At 38.3% G+C, this 17,697-nt stretch overlaps 1 protein-coding gene across 1 annotated transcript; it reads left to right on the top strand.

The window, feature by feature from the left end:
- The first annotated feature begins 1,383 nt into the window (after nt 1–1,383).
- Nucleotides 1,384–14,326, top strand: klhl20 (kelch-like family member 20). The gene is made up of 14 exons (XM_044134410.1): nt 1,384–1,496; nt 3,595–3,649; nt 6,924–7,181; nt 7,309–7,417; nt 7,634–7,840; nt 8,776–8,934; nt 9,222–9,316; nt 9,724–9,839; nt 9,957–10,140; nt 10,263–10,406; nt 10,632–10,765; nt 10,937–11,145; nt 11,236–11,342; nt 12,141–14,326. The coding sequence occupies exons 2-14, from the start codon at nt 3,627–3,629 to the stop codon at nt 12,223–12,225; spliced, it is 1,830 nt and encodes a 609-aa protein (XP_043990345.1). The 5' UTR covers nt 1,384–1,496; nt 3,595–3,626; the 3' UTR covers nt 12,226–14,326.
- Nucleotides 14,327–17,697: the final 3,371 nt, after the last annotated feature.

Here is a 17,697-nt window from a genome sequence, read left to right as displayed (position 1 = left end):
AGTAAATGCTAATTTATTAAAGATTCACTTGGATTCAGAAATACTTACCGAATATTCATACATGTTATATTTAGTTGAATCAAGACATAAAAATCGTGGTTTAAGATATCAAGTGTTAGCCTAATAAAAATGCCTCAATATACAGCAAATCTTACATGCATGTAGCATTATGTAAGTCCAGAACACACTACTGAAAAATGTAAAATCAGATCTTTTACTGTGATTGAACTTGAACGACAGAATGATTAAAGCTTTATAGTAATAATTGGGTGGACATAACATCCATTTGACTACATATCTCATTGTATGGAAAAAAAAAACGCTTTTACAATGCTTAAGAGAAGCACTGAATGTTCACGTAAACAGAATTCACGCTGTTTTCTTAAAAATGATCTCTAACATGCAAATGTGGGCATAAAATAATCTTGACTTATTTTTATCTTTGCATATTAAAAGTGTCTAACTTATTTAGTTGATTACATCCAACGTATTAAAAAGCACATGGAACTGATATGATTTTATAATAAATAAGAAAAGTAAAATGTAATAAATCAATTTGTATATTTTCCATGACATTTTCTGGACCATCACAAACTAGAAATACAGAAAGAAAAAAAAAATTGAGACCGTGGAGGTTCAGGACAAATCCTATGAAAAATGGCAGTTTTTCATAGTATATGAACAGATCTTTGAAACTTTCAAAACTTGTAGCCATATACAAGCCATCTACACTTCACATTTGTGTATCACTTTGTATTGGTCAATAAAATTCTAACAAAAGACAGTAGGACTGTAACAGTAAACAAAGTACAGATTTGACTGATGTTTTAGCAACACTATTTTCTTTCTGAATGTGGATAACGAAAAACTGAAAAGGAGCCCGCTCTCATTCCTGTAGGTAAAAAAGAATAAGGAAGACAAAAAGATTTGTAAAAACAAATTATTTTTTTAATTTTAATTATAGTGTAACACAAACCTTTCTTTTTCGGCCGTGAGACTTATTTGTGTAACTCCAAATCTCTTCCTTCTCTATGATAAAAGAAAAACAGACAACAGAGAGAGACCTTAGGTTCTTGAGAGAAAAATAAAAATTACAACACTACGTAAAGAAATCTCATGGAAATCAGCGCGCTCTGGTGGATGGTGAGAGTAAAAAATGAATCTGAGTACTGAAGTTTCTATCTTAAGGGAAATGTTCACATTTGAGACAAAAAGAAATGCATTATGGCCACATTTTTTGTAAAATACATATACCTCATTCCTCCATATTCCTTCGTGTATGTTTTGCTTGTTTTCGGTGATACTCTTTTCTGATGCTTGGAAAAGATTACGTAATCTATTAGTTTTATTTTGAAAACATATCCGGAAGCGGGGTTTTATCATTTGGCATGCGCAGTTCACAAAGAGGAAAAGCTTCAGCGGTATCAGCAGTTGGGAACTGTAAACACTATCTTCCAAGGCTACTTCTCTCTCAGTCATTGGGATGGAAATATAAGGTAAACCCCCTCTTAAAAATACTCACCTCTGTAGCGTATTGTGATTTTGTTTTTTCCTTACATCGTGTACAAATAGCTTATACAAAACTGGGCACACAGTTTATCCAGTGAGGTTTTGTCCTAATATATAGCTAAGGAGTAGACGGCCACATATGCATGAATTTGTAAGCTAACTCGTAAAGGTCTGCTTTAAATGGCAATCAAACAATTTCGCCGTAATAAGTTCCTCTTGTGCAGTGACGACATGTATCGGGGAAGTGCTTTTTATAACGCTAGCTCCTGATTTTAGCCTCTCTGGGGAAGTTGATCAACGTCAGTCAGCAAGTGTTGCTTCGTTTATTCCAGTTTTCTAAGAGAAACATTGGCTTTAGATAGTTACCCAAACCATATTTATACAGTAACATTATGTGCAGTCTAAAAATGACCGATATTTCATTAATAGCTTTTTGTTTTGCGCATTTTAGATAAACTAGTAGTAGTTAGCCTATGTTAGCTTAGCTACGTTTGTCGGTTAAAAAAAAGTGCATCTCACATTACTGGGCGTTTTTTATGTAGATGTTTTTTTTTTCTTCATCTTATTTCTAAGGGAGCTTGTTCAGTAAAATTACTGCAATGAGATAATAGATGCGCTAAATCAGACTGACTTTTTTTCCTTTGTGGTCCTAAACATACAAAGCAAACAGAGAACAATCAATCAATCAATCAATCAATCAATCAATCAATCAATCAATCAATCAAACTTTATTTGTATAGCACATTTCAGCAGCAAGGCATTTCAAAGTGCTTTACATCAAATCAAACACAAAAATACAATGCAACATAGAATCAACAATAAAAACACAACATAGTCAGATTCCATCAATAAATTTGCAATTGATTACATTTCGAATACAACTCTAAACAAGTGGGTTTTTAGTTGAGATTTAAAGGAAGTCAGTGTTTCAGCTGTTTTACAGTTTTCTGGAAGTTTGTTCCAGATTTTTGGTGCATAGATGCTAAATGCCGCTTCTCCTCGTTTGGTTCTGGTTCTGGGGATGCAGAGCAGATCAGAACCAGAAGACCTGAGAGTTCTGGAAGGTTGATACAATAACAGCAGATCTTTAATGTATTGTGGTGCTAAACCATTCAGTGATTTATAAACTAACAACAGTATTTTAAAATCTATTCTTTGAGCTACAGGGAGCCAGTGGAGAGACTTTAAAACTGGTGTTATGTGCTCTATCTTCCTGGTTTTAGTTAGAACACGAGCAGCAGCATTCTGGATCAGCTGCAGCTGTTTGATTGATTTGTAAATCAATCAGTAAATCAAAACTGTTATACATAAATGCAGAGTTTATGAACTGCATTTGTTATTTCATAAACGTACACAATGCAAATACTGCTTAAATTCAGGTGTAATTGATTTTTAGAAATGTTCCCTAAAGTACCTTGATACATTATAACAGAATTTTAAACTATGACTAATTGATACTAGGGGCATTTGGTAAGTGATTTTAAAACACAAAGAAATGGGTGAAATGACAAGATTAATGTCTATGTTGTTGTCTGTGTTGACATTTTAATAATTTATTCTTCCCCTTGTTTTAGAATGATAAACAAATGTAGTGGCAAGAGTAAAGTTTACCTGAGTTTTGGTTACCATTTAAAATTATTTTCACAATTTTCTTTTACCACAAATCGTTAGAATGTTGTTCTTCAGAGATGTCTTCAGCCCGATCATTGCCACAATTACATTTCAACAAAGACCGGATCTGACAGGACTCTTGTGTCTGTGCTGCTGATGTTGACTAGAACTATATTGTTTTGATGCAAGAACAGAACAGTAAAGAATGGTTTTAATGCTGAACATGACATGTCATAACGACAAAATGTGCTCAGCAGATGCAGTCAGGAAGGTTTTTTTTTTTTTTTAATGGAGATGAATTTGATAGGATGATGTTACAAAGGCCTGCTCTTTAGGGTTGTAACAAAAGAATTTAAAAGATGACGTGTGTTTCCAAGAGAAAATGTAAATGCAGAAACTATTTGCATTTAAGCTTTAGAAAAATGTTGAGCCTTGATGAACAAGAGATTGTGATTTGTTCTGCTGTCTTTCCAGGGTGACGTGAATCAGATATTGTTCTGCAGTGCATGGACACAAAGCCAATGCGCAGGTAGGTGGAAATATTCATAATTATTTTTCTGTTGCCTCTGGACTCCAGAGCCCTGTCTGAAGGCCACTTAACTGCATTAATACAGTTTGAGAATTAAGATTTGGATCATTGGTACTATCTCCAACATAGTTCTGACAATTCTAAACAGCTACGGTACTAGTTACTTATTCAGACATCAACATATTAACCATAATTGATTTATGGGGAGAAATTTAATGGCTTAACCCTCTGAAGTGAAACAAAAAAAGATTTTTGTCTCCACATTGCATTATTGTGATAACAGTGCATGCAATACATATATAGTGAAGAACTTCCACAAATATTTTCTAAATATTGAAGTACCATGCATTCAGGCTCTCGATGTCTGGGATATAGTCAGCGACACAAGTAGTTTAATACACATCATTAAAAAAACGACAACTAAGTTGTTTCAATGCAAAACAGCAGACGTCAGCCTATTTTGTTCCAGTAGCTGGATAGACGACTCATCTCTCTGAAAGGCTCATTTATCGAGATCTGCTTCCTAGCAAGAAGACAGTAAAACCTTTTGAATTCCTTATTTATTGCGAGTTGTATTGTCGCTGTCCCAGCAATCACCAACGTTATCTCACATTTCAATTTTTCCTAATATCGTTCAGCCTTATTGACTTGGTTGAGGGTTGAAGTAGAGCAGGAATGTGGTTACACACGCCCATGTGCTATGAATAAACTATTGCCATCACCATGACTGAAAAAAGAACTTGTTGGATTACCACGTGTGCATGAGGTTTAAGAGGCAACAGAGGTTAATTGGCAAAAGAGGGTGGAATACCACTATGTATTTAATATCAGTCAATAAAGTTGTTTTAAAGTTATAGATGTATTTCTGGAGGTTCATTTTATTTAGGATGATTAGGACTGAGTGTAGATACAGTCCCTTGTAAAGTTGTTTCCATCTTTGCAACTTTTTTTTTTTTTTTTTTTTTTACATCTTGTCACTTCACATTCACCAGTGAGTCCTATTTGATAGACCAACGCAAAGTACAAATGTCGACTTGTAAAGGTGATCATAATATTGAAGTAGAAATAAAACTACTTAACAGTCACCTTAACATATTATATTACATCCACTTGTGTGTAATTTGAACTCGGTGAACTCAGAGAACACAGCTGCTCTCTGAGGGCCCCAGAAAATCGAGAGAGAAATGCTGGTAAAGACGAAAGAGCACGTCTGACAGGTCAGGGATAAACTCATAAAGAAGAGTAAAGCAGGATTAAGCTAAAAAAAAAGAAGAAAAAGAAAAGAAAAGGTTTAGACATCTGACAGAGCAGTGGCCAATCCATCACTTGGAATTGGAAAGAGTTATAAGACACAAGTCTAAACCTTGCTGTCCAACTAAACTGACGAGCCAGGAAAAGAAAAAAAAAAAAAAAAACATTTATCAGAGAAGCAACCAAGTGAACAACTAAGTGTTGAACAAAAATTTATTGCTGCCGTGCGACAGACTGGCGACCTGTCCAGGCTGAACCCGCCTCTCGTCTGGGAGGTTAGCTGGAGATCGGCACCAGCACTTCCTGACCCCACTAGGGACAAAGGGTGTTAGAAAATGGATGGATGGATGAAAATACATTTTTATTCCAGTCAGCTGACAGTTGCTTATATTTTTAAAATATCATCTACTTTGTGTTAGTCTGTCATAAAACACATTGATGTTTCTGCGTATGACATGACTCAATAAAAAACAAATCAAGGAGTATACTGTTGCAACAGACTTTAAATGTAAGGAGTTGTTTTAACAACAAAACTAAGTGCAGCCTGTAAACGTCAACTTATGTCTGTAATGTGTTTTCTGCTTTGAAGACAGAATGAAAGCAGCCAAATTGAATTGAAGTTTGAAATGATCCTAATGACCTATGAATATGACCGATTAGATTTATTTATTTATTTTTTTTGGTAAATATTGCTCCCTTCACGCAGCACAATTTAACTTGTGATTCAGGATTGCCCCTCCTTTACTGAATTCGTCCCGTCCGGTCAACTTTCTAATCACATTCGTTCTGAATCGATATCTACCTGCCCCGTGGGCTCAGCAGAATTGGTTTGCACAGATATGTAAAAGCAAAGCGAGATCCGACCGCAGCGGCATCTGTTGAAATGGATGTGTTCAAATGTAAGGCACCTTTGACTGGCACTGCGAACGTAATCTGAAGTGAAACCCGGCATCAAAGTGACTGTGTGCTCTCGGCACTTAAAAAGATCTGGGGGACACGCGGAGGTAAGCGACTGGTGTGGATACGTTTACACTGACTGCTACATGTAGAGGTCAACGACTTCGCTATGTTTGGTTCAGCTGACTTAGAATTTGCCCAGGTCTGTGCAGTGGCAGTAGAGACCGCTTACAATGGACACACGGGGAGGGGGGGACTTTTAGGAGCAGGGAGGTATAAAATATCCAACTGGATTCGATACACAGTTAAAATAAAGTGAGGTGAGCTGTAGAGGATCTCAGTCATTAGAGTTTTCTCCATGAAGTTGAGCTTATTAATGCTGTGTCATTCCAAACCTGATGTTTCTGCATATCCAGTGCAAAGTGCCAAGCTGAAGTTTAATGTCAGCTCTTTCATTTTCATCTGCCCAAACCGTCACTGAATGAAGCTTTGCTTTATATATATATATATATATATATATATATATATATATATATATATATATATATATATATATATATATATATATACTTCAAGCTTCTAATCTGTGTAATTTTACTTCAGGTTAACAGAAGAACATCTGACTTTATTTGATGCCATTTCAGAATTTGGAGAGAGCTGCAATACATCTGGACAACACGCTACAATATTTTGCATTATTGAGTAACGGCTGTAAAATATCACTTAGTTTTTTAGAAATGGGTTATTTATGTGATTTATGGTGTACTTATTATATATATTTTTTTAAATTAAAGATCATGCTTAACCAGACAATCAGACAAAACATCTTAATAAAAACTCAAATTGGTCCAAGAAGAAAAAAAGATCCATTACATTTATAATTATGTGCCATCTTATTTCGCTAAATTACCCCACGCTAGACAGAATTAACCAGACTGCTTGTGCACTTCCTGATCTGCCAGGTTAGACACGTGAAAAAAAAAAAGGAACAAAACTTGTCCTTCTGTTGCAAAACAGAATCAATTAATTAGGATGTTAAGTTGCAATTTTGCTTCTCTTCTTTCTACTTTCAAATTTCCTCCTAATTTGTTCCTTTAAAAAAAAAAAAAAAATGTTTAAATCAAAGGGCCACCAGCGCACGTCAGGACGCCACTGGAATGGACATCACCAGCCGCTGTACCCTGGGGGACCCCAACAAGCTGCCTGAAGGGGTCCCCCAGCCAGCACGCATGCCTTACATATCGGACAAACACCCCCGGCAGACGCTGGAAGTGATCAATCTACTGAGGAAACACAGGGAGCTGTGCGACGTGGTGCTGGTGGTGGGCGCCAAGAAGATTTACGCTCATCGTGTGATCCTCTCCGCCTGCAGCCCGTACTTTAGGTATGTGAAGGCGCTCTGCGGTTTCCCCCGCCGGCACGTTTTCCATTAAATTAAAGGTCAAAAATCTGGAGGTCCTGAGAATTGGCTTCAGTAGTATATTGAATCTGTGTTTCGGTGGTCTCCTTAGGGCGATGTTTACTGGGGAGCTGGCAGAGAGCAGGCAGACTGAAGTGGTTATCCGTGACATTGATGAGCGAGCCATGGAGCTGCTCATTGACTTTGCCTACACCTCACAGGTAGGAAGGACGGCGCTTGTTCGCGGTACAAAAATACTTGCGCACACACGCTGGTGGAAGCTGAAAATAGTTTAGATCCGCTTAAAGTGGCTTCTTTTCTTCCTACTTCGAATTAAATAAAAGAGTTATGAGAGTTTATGTCCTAGAAACCCCCCCCGATCTATGTTGGCTTGATAGGAAAAAATATGTAAACCTTATTCGTGTCTGGCATTGTAGGTGACAGTGGAGGAGGGGAACGTCCAGACGCTGCTTCCTGCCGCCTGCCTTCTCCAGCTGGCTGAGATCCAGGAGGCCTGCTGCGAGTTTCTAAAGAGACAGCTGGATCCGTCCAACTGTCTGGGCATCAGGGCCTTTGCCGACACCCACTCCTGTCGGGAACTGCTGCGAATTGCAGACAAGTTCACACAGCATAATTTTCAGGAGGTAAAAACATAGATGCAAGAAGAGGAAGAGCGCTTTTAAATTTTCTGTTGCTGTTCGTATTGATCCTGTCCTAAGCTCTGCCAAGGGAATTACTTTTAATGGAGAAGCAGCACATTATTGTAGTGACTTAGATTTGCACATCTTCTCCATGGAGGTATCACTCCTTCTACTTAAAGAGGACAAGCTCTTGGGAGCTATAGAAGACTGGATTCCACTTAGGACGAAATGCTTTTTTTAACTATCTGCTGAATATCCACAATACAAATGTGCAGAAATGGCATTCAGTGTCTTTTTTTTTTATTTTTTTTTTATACACTGTCATTATTTCTGCTATTTCAAGCAGATGTAAAATAGATCTGGTCAAATGGCTCCTCAACCAATTTTCTTTACGTTTTTTAAAATATTTATTATTATTATTGTGAATTTCTGCAAAAGTCATCAGGTAGGGAAGCAGCAGAAGCGAATATGCCTCTGACTTTGCTAGAGTCTACAGTGAAATATGTTGAATGCTTAATTCAGACACCGTTATTTTTGACTTTTCTACTCCCATAATTACAATGACAGACTTGTTGTGAGATGAATTCTGTTGACGAATGATTACATTGAATATAGCTGTCTGTCTTCCATTTCAATTAGTCAGCAGAAAAAGAACATTTATAGATAATATTGGTTTGCCTCCGGTGTCCTGCTAATTTAATAATGATACATGATTGGTGCTGCTGTTCATTTCTTAGGTCCTTGAACCTATAAGACATTGGTGCCTTTATTGTTTGGATTTACACACAGTGTCTTTACTTCACTGTGAGAAGTATGACATGTCAAATCCTAAAAATGATAACCGAATATGTAAATTCAAGATGGAAATTATTTCAGAACTTCACACCAATCAAAGCTGATTTACTGAGACTCGAATCCTCCTCTGCGTGTGATTGCAGGTAATGGAAAGTGAGGAGTTCATGCTGCTTCCTGCCAACCAGCTGATCGACATCATCTCCAGCGATGAGCTGAATGTGCGGAGTGAGGAGCAGGTTTTTAACGCCGTAATGGCATGGGTGAAATACAGCATCCAGGAGCGCAGACCCCAGCTGCCCCAGGTTTGTTGGAATGTCGTTACTGCAGGAAGCCGTGCAGTTAGCGAGTGGTTTTTCAGAAAGTTCTGGATCATTTAAAACGTCCGATAGTTGGTTTTTGTCCTGAGATAAATCTGGTAGCTTTGCTGCACTTCTTTTTATTATTAAAAAAAAAAAAAAAAAAGTCTGCACTTCGGTATGTTTAGGCTTCATATGTGCGTCATTATTTTCCTATATTATATTAAGGAATTATATTATATATTCCTGATATTCAGATGAGACGCATGATGCCTCTAATGTTTTCTCTGCAGGTTCTGCAGCATGTACGTTTGCCATTATTAAGCCCTAAGTTTCTAGTTGGGACCGTTGGTTCAGACCCCCTGATCAAAAGTGATGAAGAATGCAGGTGGGTGTGTTTTAAAAAAAAAAAAAAAACATTTATTAATATTTCTTGGGGGAAAAAAAAAAGTTTTTGTAACATAGATATCCAATGGTGTGAAAAAGTGTTTATCTCCATCCTGATACCCTATTTTTGTTTTGCAAGTTTGTCACACTTCAGTGTTGCAGAACAGCAAACCAATTTAAATATTAGTGAAAGCCATACAAGTAAACATAAAATGGAGTTTTTAAATGAGGATGGTTGGAGAAAAAGAAAGCCCTACGTGTGTGACAAACGTGCAAACAAAAAAAAAAAAAAAACAACCTAGGAAATCAGAAAGCAGTCAAACACTTTTCCACATCACTATACGTTCCCGTTGATCTGAAGGAAAATAAAATAAACAGAGACATGGTGTCATTTCTCCACTGTTTCAGAGACCTGGTTGATGAAGCCAAAAACTACCTTTTGCTTCCACAAGAACGACCGCTGATGCAGGGCCCCAGAACCCGTCCTCGGAAACCCATTCGATGCGGAGAAGTTCTTTTTGCAGGTCAGAAACAAACAAACAAACAAAAAAAATAATAAATTTATGTGTGAAATTATAAAATGTTAGTATTTAGGTCCTAATTTTACAAGTTTGAGTCATTCTTTTTATGCTATTCTGCAGTTGGTGGCTGGTGCAGCGGAGACGCCATTTCCAGCGTGGAGCGCTACGACCCGCAGACTAATGAGTGGCGCATGGTGGCCTCGATGAGCAAACGGCGATGCGGCGTCGGCGTCAGCGTCCTCGATGACTTGTTGTACGCGGTGGGCGGTCACGACGGCTCGTCGTATCTCAACTCTGTGGAGAGGTTGGCGCGACAACAAGCTCGTGATCTCTTGACAAGCCGATCACCCAAAATACTATTGTTTAGGCTGATGAAGGAAGGGAGGAAATTCTCTTTAAACCAACGCTTGATTTCCACCTGTGCAGATATGATCCTAAAACCAACCAGTGGAGCAGCGACGTTGCCCCCACCAGCACTTGCCGAACCAGCGTGGGTGTCGCTGTACTGGGTGGATTTCTGTATGCTGTCGGAGGACAGGATGGAGTGTCATGTCTCAACATTGTAGAAAGGTTTGCCCTTGTGCATAAATTGAGCTCAGTTTACTTTTTTTTTACACTTTATTAAATATTTAATCTTGTAGTTGTTCTCATTTCCTGCCTGTAAACACACATTCTTGTTTGTATAATGAGAATTGGAAGCAATAACTGAAATTGACTTTGCCTTATCTCTTTATTTTGCCGTAAATAATTTACTGTGTAATTGATTAACTGTATCTTAACGTAACTTCCTTCTAGGTATGATCCAAAGGAAAACAAGTGGACTCGTGTGGCCTCAATGAGCACCAGGCGGCTTGGTGTAGCTGTCGCTGTGCTGGGAGGATTTCTTTATGCTGTCGGAGGGTCTGATGGGACGTCTCCTTTAAACACGGGTACTTTACCTCGTAAAAAGGCAATAGAGACCTCTTTCAACAGCTTCAACAGGAATACATTTTGATAAAACCCCCTTTTACAGACTGCTAGAAGCTACTAAGCTACAGATGTTGTTGTTTCCACCGTCTGAACCAATACCATCCTATAGCCGTCCATTTTTCTGTCATCAGTGGAGCGCTATAACCCTCAAGAAAACCGCTGGCACACGGTGTCTCCCATGGGAACGAGACGAAAGCACCTCGGATGCGCGGTCTACCAGGACATGATCTACTCTGTTGGGGGGAGGGACGACACCACAGAGCTGAGCAGCGCAGAGAGATACAACCCCAGGACCAACCAGTGGTCGCCAGTTGTTGCTATGACGTCCAGACGTAGTGGGGTCTGTATCTGAGGTTAAAACGCTAAATTAATAAGCACTGAATGGCTTTGGGTTGTTGTATGACACAAAGCTGTAAATGTGTGTCTGTAGGTGGGCTTGGCAGTAGTGAATGGTCAGCTGATGGCGGTAGGTGGCTTTGATGGGACAACATATTTAAAAACTATAGAAGTATACGACCCGGACGCCAACACATGGAGGTAAGTCTTTTTGATTTCTTCTTTAAAATGAGAAAAATTAGTAGGTTTGCCAACAGTTTATACTGGATTAGTTATTTAAATGTCTTTTCATTTGTGTTGAGTTTTAATTCCAATCTCATCTGACTGATGTTTAAGAGAACGGATTAAGCCTGCCAGAAACCAATTTTGATGAGTTTACATGGAAACCTTTGTAGACAAAGGAGACTGTTTGGAGGATCAAACAATGACATGGATGTTTTATAAAACTGTCTATGCAGCTCACACCTATGATCATTTATCCGAATGCAGCTTCCTGCTTCGCCATCTAAAGCACATGGTAATCTAAAGTTGCGGAAGACAAAAAAAAAAAAAAAAAATTGTTGTGGCTAAAAGTTATTGTGATTGTTGATGGACTGATATACACAAATAGGGAGATACAGCAACATCATTACAGCTCCTTGAAAAAGTGTTTTTGAAACTGATCCACTTGCTGATTTCTGCTGAAGAACAGCGTCTACGTAGCATGATGCTGCCCCCACCTTCTGTCTCTGTGGGGATGGTGTGGTTTGGGTGATGTGCAGTTTAACTTTGTAGCACATACTTGTATGTGCTATTTTGTGCTACATAATCTTGTTATCTATCTTGAATTAAAATGCATTAAAGCTTCTAGCATTTAAAATGTAAAAAGAAAATCAAGGTTACTTTTGCAAGACACTGTATTTTATTTAATTTAATTTTTTTTATTCAGCTGACATCGTCATGTCTTCTGTGACTTGATCCCATCAACTTGGTGTTTGTACACTCTCGCCTGTTCTCCAGGTTGTACGGTGGAATGAACTACCGCCGGTTAGGTGGAGGAGTGGGCGTCATCAAAATGACTCACTGTGAATCTCACATATGGTAACGGCACCTCCCCTCATGCGTCACTCGTCTCGCATACTTTTCACTTCTCATGACGTCTCGATGGATATTTAAGCAGCTCTCGTGCCTCTAAAAGAGACGAGGGTAAGAGAAACGTGGGAGTGGGCATCTCGAGCTCTGGTTCATCCCCGAGCGTCACTCAGAGGTCCTTAAGTTCATCCTGGCTGTTTTTTTTATTTAAATTTTTTATTATTATTATTATTATTATTATTATTATTATTTCTCTGATCAACCATGCTCATTGGAAACTGCAGAGGGAGCAAAGTTTACAGAACCTCGCTAAGCTTCCAGTTTGGACGGAAGCGTAAGGATTTTTCGTCGTCCAAGCCTCACGGTCTGGAATTGAATGTGTGACCGATGAAGCACGCCTCGCACATCACCGATACCGGAGGGACATAATCTGATCTGCGAGTTTCAGAGGAACAAGGATGTCAGAAAGGACTGGTTCACTAGACGAAGTTTGTAAGAACCTCGGCAACCTAAAGTGACTTTTTTTGTTTGTTTTGTTTTTTCAAATGGGCAGCCACCAGAATACTGTCTTCAAGAGACAACGGTGCACATCGACTGTCTGGAGCGAATCTGTGCTTTGTCTCTGTCTCTTGTAGATTTTCAACTTGCACCTCAGCTGTGGCTTCACAGCTTATGCCACGTTTTGCAGGATTGAAAGTTAATACAATAAATTGTTATAGGCCTGTACAGTTGGATGCAATAGGCAAGACGGTGTAAATGGACTGTAACTGTTACCATTTTTAGAGTCAAGTTAAAACTGTGTAGTTGGCTAATGAAAAGAAACCATGGTCATCAAATAGTGTCACTATTTTTTTGTTTATTTTCAGGTAAGTCCATGGATGAATCTTAAAGGCAAAATAACTGTGATTTAACATGAACATTAAGTTTAAGTACCTCTCACTCAACTCATCTGTCCCAGATGACAAATGTTTGAATTTACCTCAATAAGTAAGCAGCCACTTTTCCATCAAAGTCTGAAATGAGTTTAACTTAAAATGCTGATGGTTTTTGTTCTTTAACCTAAAAAAAAATCCCCCAAACTATTATCTTTAGCAAATAAAAACAGGCACTTTGTGCTGTTGAATAATTTACATTTGACGTAGGACTGAAAGAAAACTTAATGAAGGATTATATTTCCTGATTCAGCAGTATGCCTCTGGTTCGCTGGATAGTTTTGTTCTGGGGAAAACAGTAGAACTGAAGAATAAATCTTTAGTGTCAGAATTGATCATTTGCAACATTAAATTGTTGTGCTTAGAATTCAGCTTGGCGTGAAAAATCTAACCAACATGGATAACTTTAAGAAATGACACCATTGTTTTGCCTTCTTTTGGATCATCTGGGCTACCGTAGACTCATTCAGGCACACCATTACCCATCTCCGTTTAGATCCATAATGTTCCCAATTCGGAACTGTGTTGCATTATTTTTAAGTCTGTGCTCAACACATTTGCGCTAAATGCAGTTTAAACAAGTTTCTGTAAAAGTAATGAATAAAATAGCACTAAAGGTTCGGATATTGGTTTACACAACCATAAGATTTTATGGCACAAGACCATGGTCTGCTCCTTGTTTAGTTGTTTTTTGTTTTGTTTTTTTAGTTGAAGTTGCGGGCTAACCGTGGCTCCACCTACTGGGGAAATAGTATGTTACACTAAATCAAAAGGAGTCGCTGATCTCAGCTCGGTGTAAAAAAAATAAAGCCAGCATAGATGGGAAAAGCGGTTTGGATACATGTATTGCACTGTGACTGAGTTCCAATTTTAATCTTTTTGCTTTTAAAACGTGTTTTTTAGGGAGCTATGGGGAGGCTTCTATTTCAAAGAGGAACTTAGTATAATCAAACGTTTAAATTGGAAATGAGACATTTCAGGATTTTTAGAGCTAGAATGATCTATGAGAAACTCTTGCTGGGATTCGCTCCGTTACACGCAGTTCATCTGCTCCCTGTTCCGCTAAACCGGTGTTCTGTCAGATAGCCATACATTGTCAGATCGTCATACGCGTATGACAAACTGATGGCTATATCTGTCAGATCAGCATACGTTTGCATACGTTTCAGCATACGTTGTCAGATAGTCATACGCTTAGCTCAGACATGTATACGTTGTCATTACCATATGATTTTATTTAATCAGCAACATAGAATCATGACGTAGATAAGGATTTTTTTCAAAAGTGAAACACTGGTTTTGCCCCAGTTTCAGTGGTTAGCAGACATGTTATCCAACCCAAAAATATTAAGGAAGTGGGGACGTTAATTTAAACAGGGCGTGTTTTAGGACGTGTTTTGTAGTTTACTGCAGCTGCAGCAGCATTAAATTTAATTTATTTAGTTACTTTTTATTGTGTCTCTTCTCGCGTATGACAAGCTGACGACTCCTCTCAATATGGCGGACCTCCTGCAGAATGCGCATGCGTGCGCATGCGCTCTTACCATATGTATGCTATTCTGACATGTATGGCTATCTGACAGAACACCGGCGAGCGCGCACACACACGCACGCACGCGGCTGAAACGGATGCAGGCAGGTGTAGTTATTTTTAAACACAATTTTCTGTGCGAGAAGGACCTAATCTGAATGTATGTGAATATTCAGCGGTTTGTTGACGTGTGGAGTTGGCCTTCAAGCAGGTGTTCAGCATAAACCTCAGCCGTTTATGCTGTTGAAAGCTCACTTGAACTTTTGAATTGAAACACTTCCTGCCTTTTTGTCTTTTTTTTTTAAGCCGACATTGAAGACGGGCTCTGCAGCATGCCATACGTGTATATTGTGACATATATTTCATGCTGTCAGTTGCTTAACAAAACAAAATGCTGTCTGAATAACTGTGGTTGCCTCACAAAAGAAACTGTTCTATTTAAAACTTCATAAATGTCTCTGCTTTTATCCTGGGCAATCCACTTACTGTTCAGTTCTTTTCTCTACAGCGATTATTTACCACAGGCTAATAAACTGCTCTATTCTCACTGTCTGAAATCTTTTCTCATTACCTTTTAAATTCCTTTTTCTTTTAAATGTTGTTTTCAGTAACATGAAGCTTCGTCATTTCTTATCGGGGTCTACGATTACATCTTACTTTCTAGATCTCAGCAGAACTAATACTTGTGTACCTGAATCAAAGACTTAATTATAGTTTATGCCGGTTGAAAGATTACTCTGTTAATCATGTTCAAGAATTTAAAAGCTTACCTCGGAGAGAAAATGTTATTTGTCAGATGTTTATGAGCCAAGAGTGCATCATGCCCTCTAAACTGTTGCTTTTTCTCTGGCTTTGTTCATTTATTTGCCAAATTTTTTTAAAATCGCAAACCAACGAGAACATGTTTTTATGAAAACACAAAGAGTCTGAATGACAGAAAATTGATATGCATTTTCAATATTTTCCTCTAGCTAAAATAAAAAAAAATAGCTAAGTTATTTATTAGATATCTTATCTTTTTTTTCAAGCATATTCAAGAAGTACTGTACAAGATAGAGTAAAGAACACTTGAACATGGGCATGTAAAACCAGAGAGAGGGAAATTAGACATAAACATACATAAGAAGATGAAGGGAAATGCTAATGCCACTGTAAATCCTAGTCAAATGCCTGGCTAAATTGGCTGGTTTTTAAAGTAATCCAGTGATTAGACAGGGTTGATTTACAGAGTTGATAACCAGCTTCGTCTCGTCACCAGAAGCTCTATCATCATTGCTACACCCCCATCAGCTTGTATTTTAAATACCTTGCATTTCGTTGGTGTAGGAAGACGTTTTTTGTTTTTTTTTTCGGATGTGCCAAAAAAACATTGAGTGAGATGATCATCACAGCTACACGCCATTGCTACTGCATTTACACAACTAATACTCAAACACTACAACAATAATCAAGTAATAGAAATCAATCTAAAGCCACACAATGTACCCTGCATTCACTAATGGACATTCTCTCGTATCAGGTTGTTGGGCGGTTTAGCACTCACTCTTCCTGAGCATCAAGCTGCTCTGTACAATACTATCAAGTCCTGGTATTAGAGTATTTCTTGTCTGAGTAGAAATGCATAACAGAGCAAACTAGAAATGAGCAAAATCCCAAAGTTTTATCCACTGCTGCTGCATTGATCTATAATACACAGTTGGGCTCATGATGGACAGTTTAGCAGAGAGGTATAGATCAATATACCCGGGGCAGAGATGCTGTATATTGTATTCCTTCTTATTTTCAGTGCCTTTGCTCATTTATATATATATATATATATATATATATATATATATATATATATATATATATATATATATAAAATTTTTTTTGTGGTTACTAAAATAGCCTTTAGTTCAATAGCTCTGGCTCCAGAATCATGTGAAGCTCCTCTTTTCCTAACTCTACAGTGTTGGTCTAAATTAAACTGAAAAAATAAGTCCATTTAAACAAAGAGTAGATTTTAAGAGCAAGTCATTGATTTTTTTTCCCGGCCTGCAGTAAATTCCATAAAAACGAATAGAAGTGAATACTTAGGGCTTGTGATGGTTTTAGCTTTCACCCCAAACTTTTGTTTATCCATCCTTTCTCTGTCTTGTGGATGTATATTTACAGACCCCCTACGACTCGACGATGCACTGGCCTGAAAAGTAAGCAGGGATGAGAGAAAGGTAATAGGCTTCTATATATGTTGTGCCCCGAAGGCTGTGCGAACAGACTCCTAACACACCTACAAGCTCCCACTCATCTGAAGAAAAGCAAACATTCACACATCCCTGCTTCTTGGCTCTCTTTCCTTTTCAGTGCTGCTTATTTCTCCATCCCATCCTTCTCCCTTAACTGTCTCATAAATGTACACGGAGTCTGAGGCTGCAGGCTATTCTTCGCTGAACAATCTCCTGCTCACTGTGTCCGTCTCAGAAGAATCACCCACCCTCTAAAATATACACCAAGCTATGAAACCTTTGCCCTGGGCACATCTCCAAACAATCTGAAATGAACTCATATTGGTTTGTGCCTCAGCTGGAACCTGACGCCGCAGCTGTGTGTATACTCCAAATGTATGGTTGTGTCACTGGGGCTTTCTCACCATCTCGCAAGAAGTTCTAACCTAAACAGTGATCCAGAAATACAATCTGCTGCCCACTCTATCCTGTTCCTGACCAGCCCCTCCACAGAGAATACAGAACTGAAGATGAACTGACATGAGGGAAAAGGTTATGTTTATTCATCCGGCGTTGTAATGTTGGGTGTCTAAATGCAAAATTACACTCACACCAACTCTGTTCTTGCTTTTATTTCTGTTCTTTGCCACTGTAGATGGGATTTTAAAAATGCAGTCGGCTTAAAAGGCAAATTTTGTTGCCTTCAACTTGTGAACCACGAATTAATCACACCCAGTTTCTTATCATTATTTTTCAAAGCAAGATAAATTAAATTAGATAAATAATTCTAAAGGTACTTTTCTTACATAAAGGGAACT

The sequence above is a fragment of the Gambusia affinis genome, linkage group LG12, assembly GCF_019740435.1.
Source record: "Gambusia affinis linkage group LG12, SWU_Gaff_1.0, whole genome shotgun sequence".
Taxonomy (NCBI): Eukaryota; Metazoa; Chordata; class Actinopteri; order Cyprinodontiformes; family Poeciliidae; genus Gambusia; species Gambusia affinis.
Note: the sequence above shows the minus strand (reverse complement) of the source record. Positions and strands in the feature narration are given on the sequence as shown.

Excerpts from the sequence above, each read along its gene's own strand:
- klhl20 (XM_044134410.1), top strand. The coding sequence starts at position 3,627 with ATGGACACAAAGCCAATGCGCAG. Across the intron at positions 9,840-9,956 it reads CGGAGAAGTTCTTTTTGCAG|TTGGTGGCTGGTGCAGCGGA; the intron begins GTCAGAAACAAA and ends GCTATTCTGCAG. Across the intron at positions 10,141-10,262 it reads TATCTCAACTCTGTGGAGAG|ATATGATCCTAAAACCAACC; the intron begins GTTGGCGCGACA and ends CCACCTGTGCAG.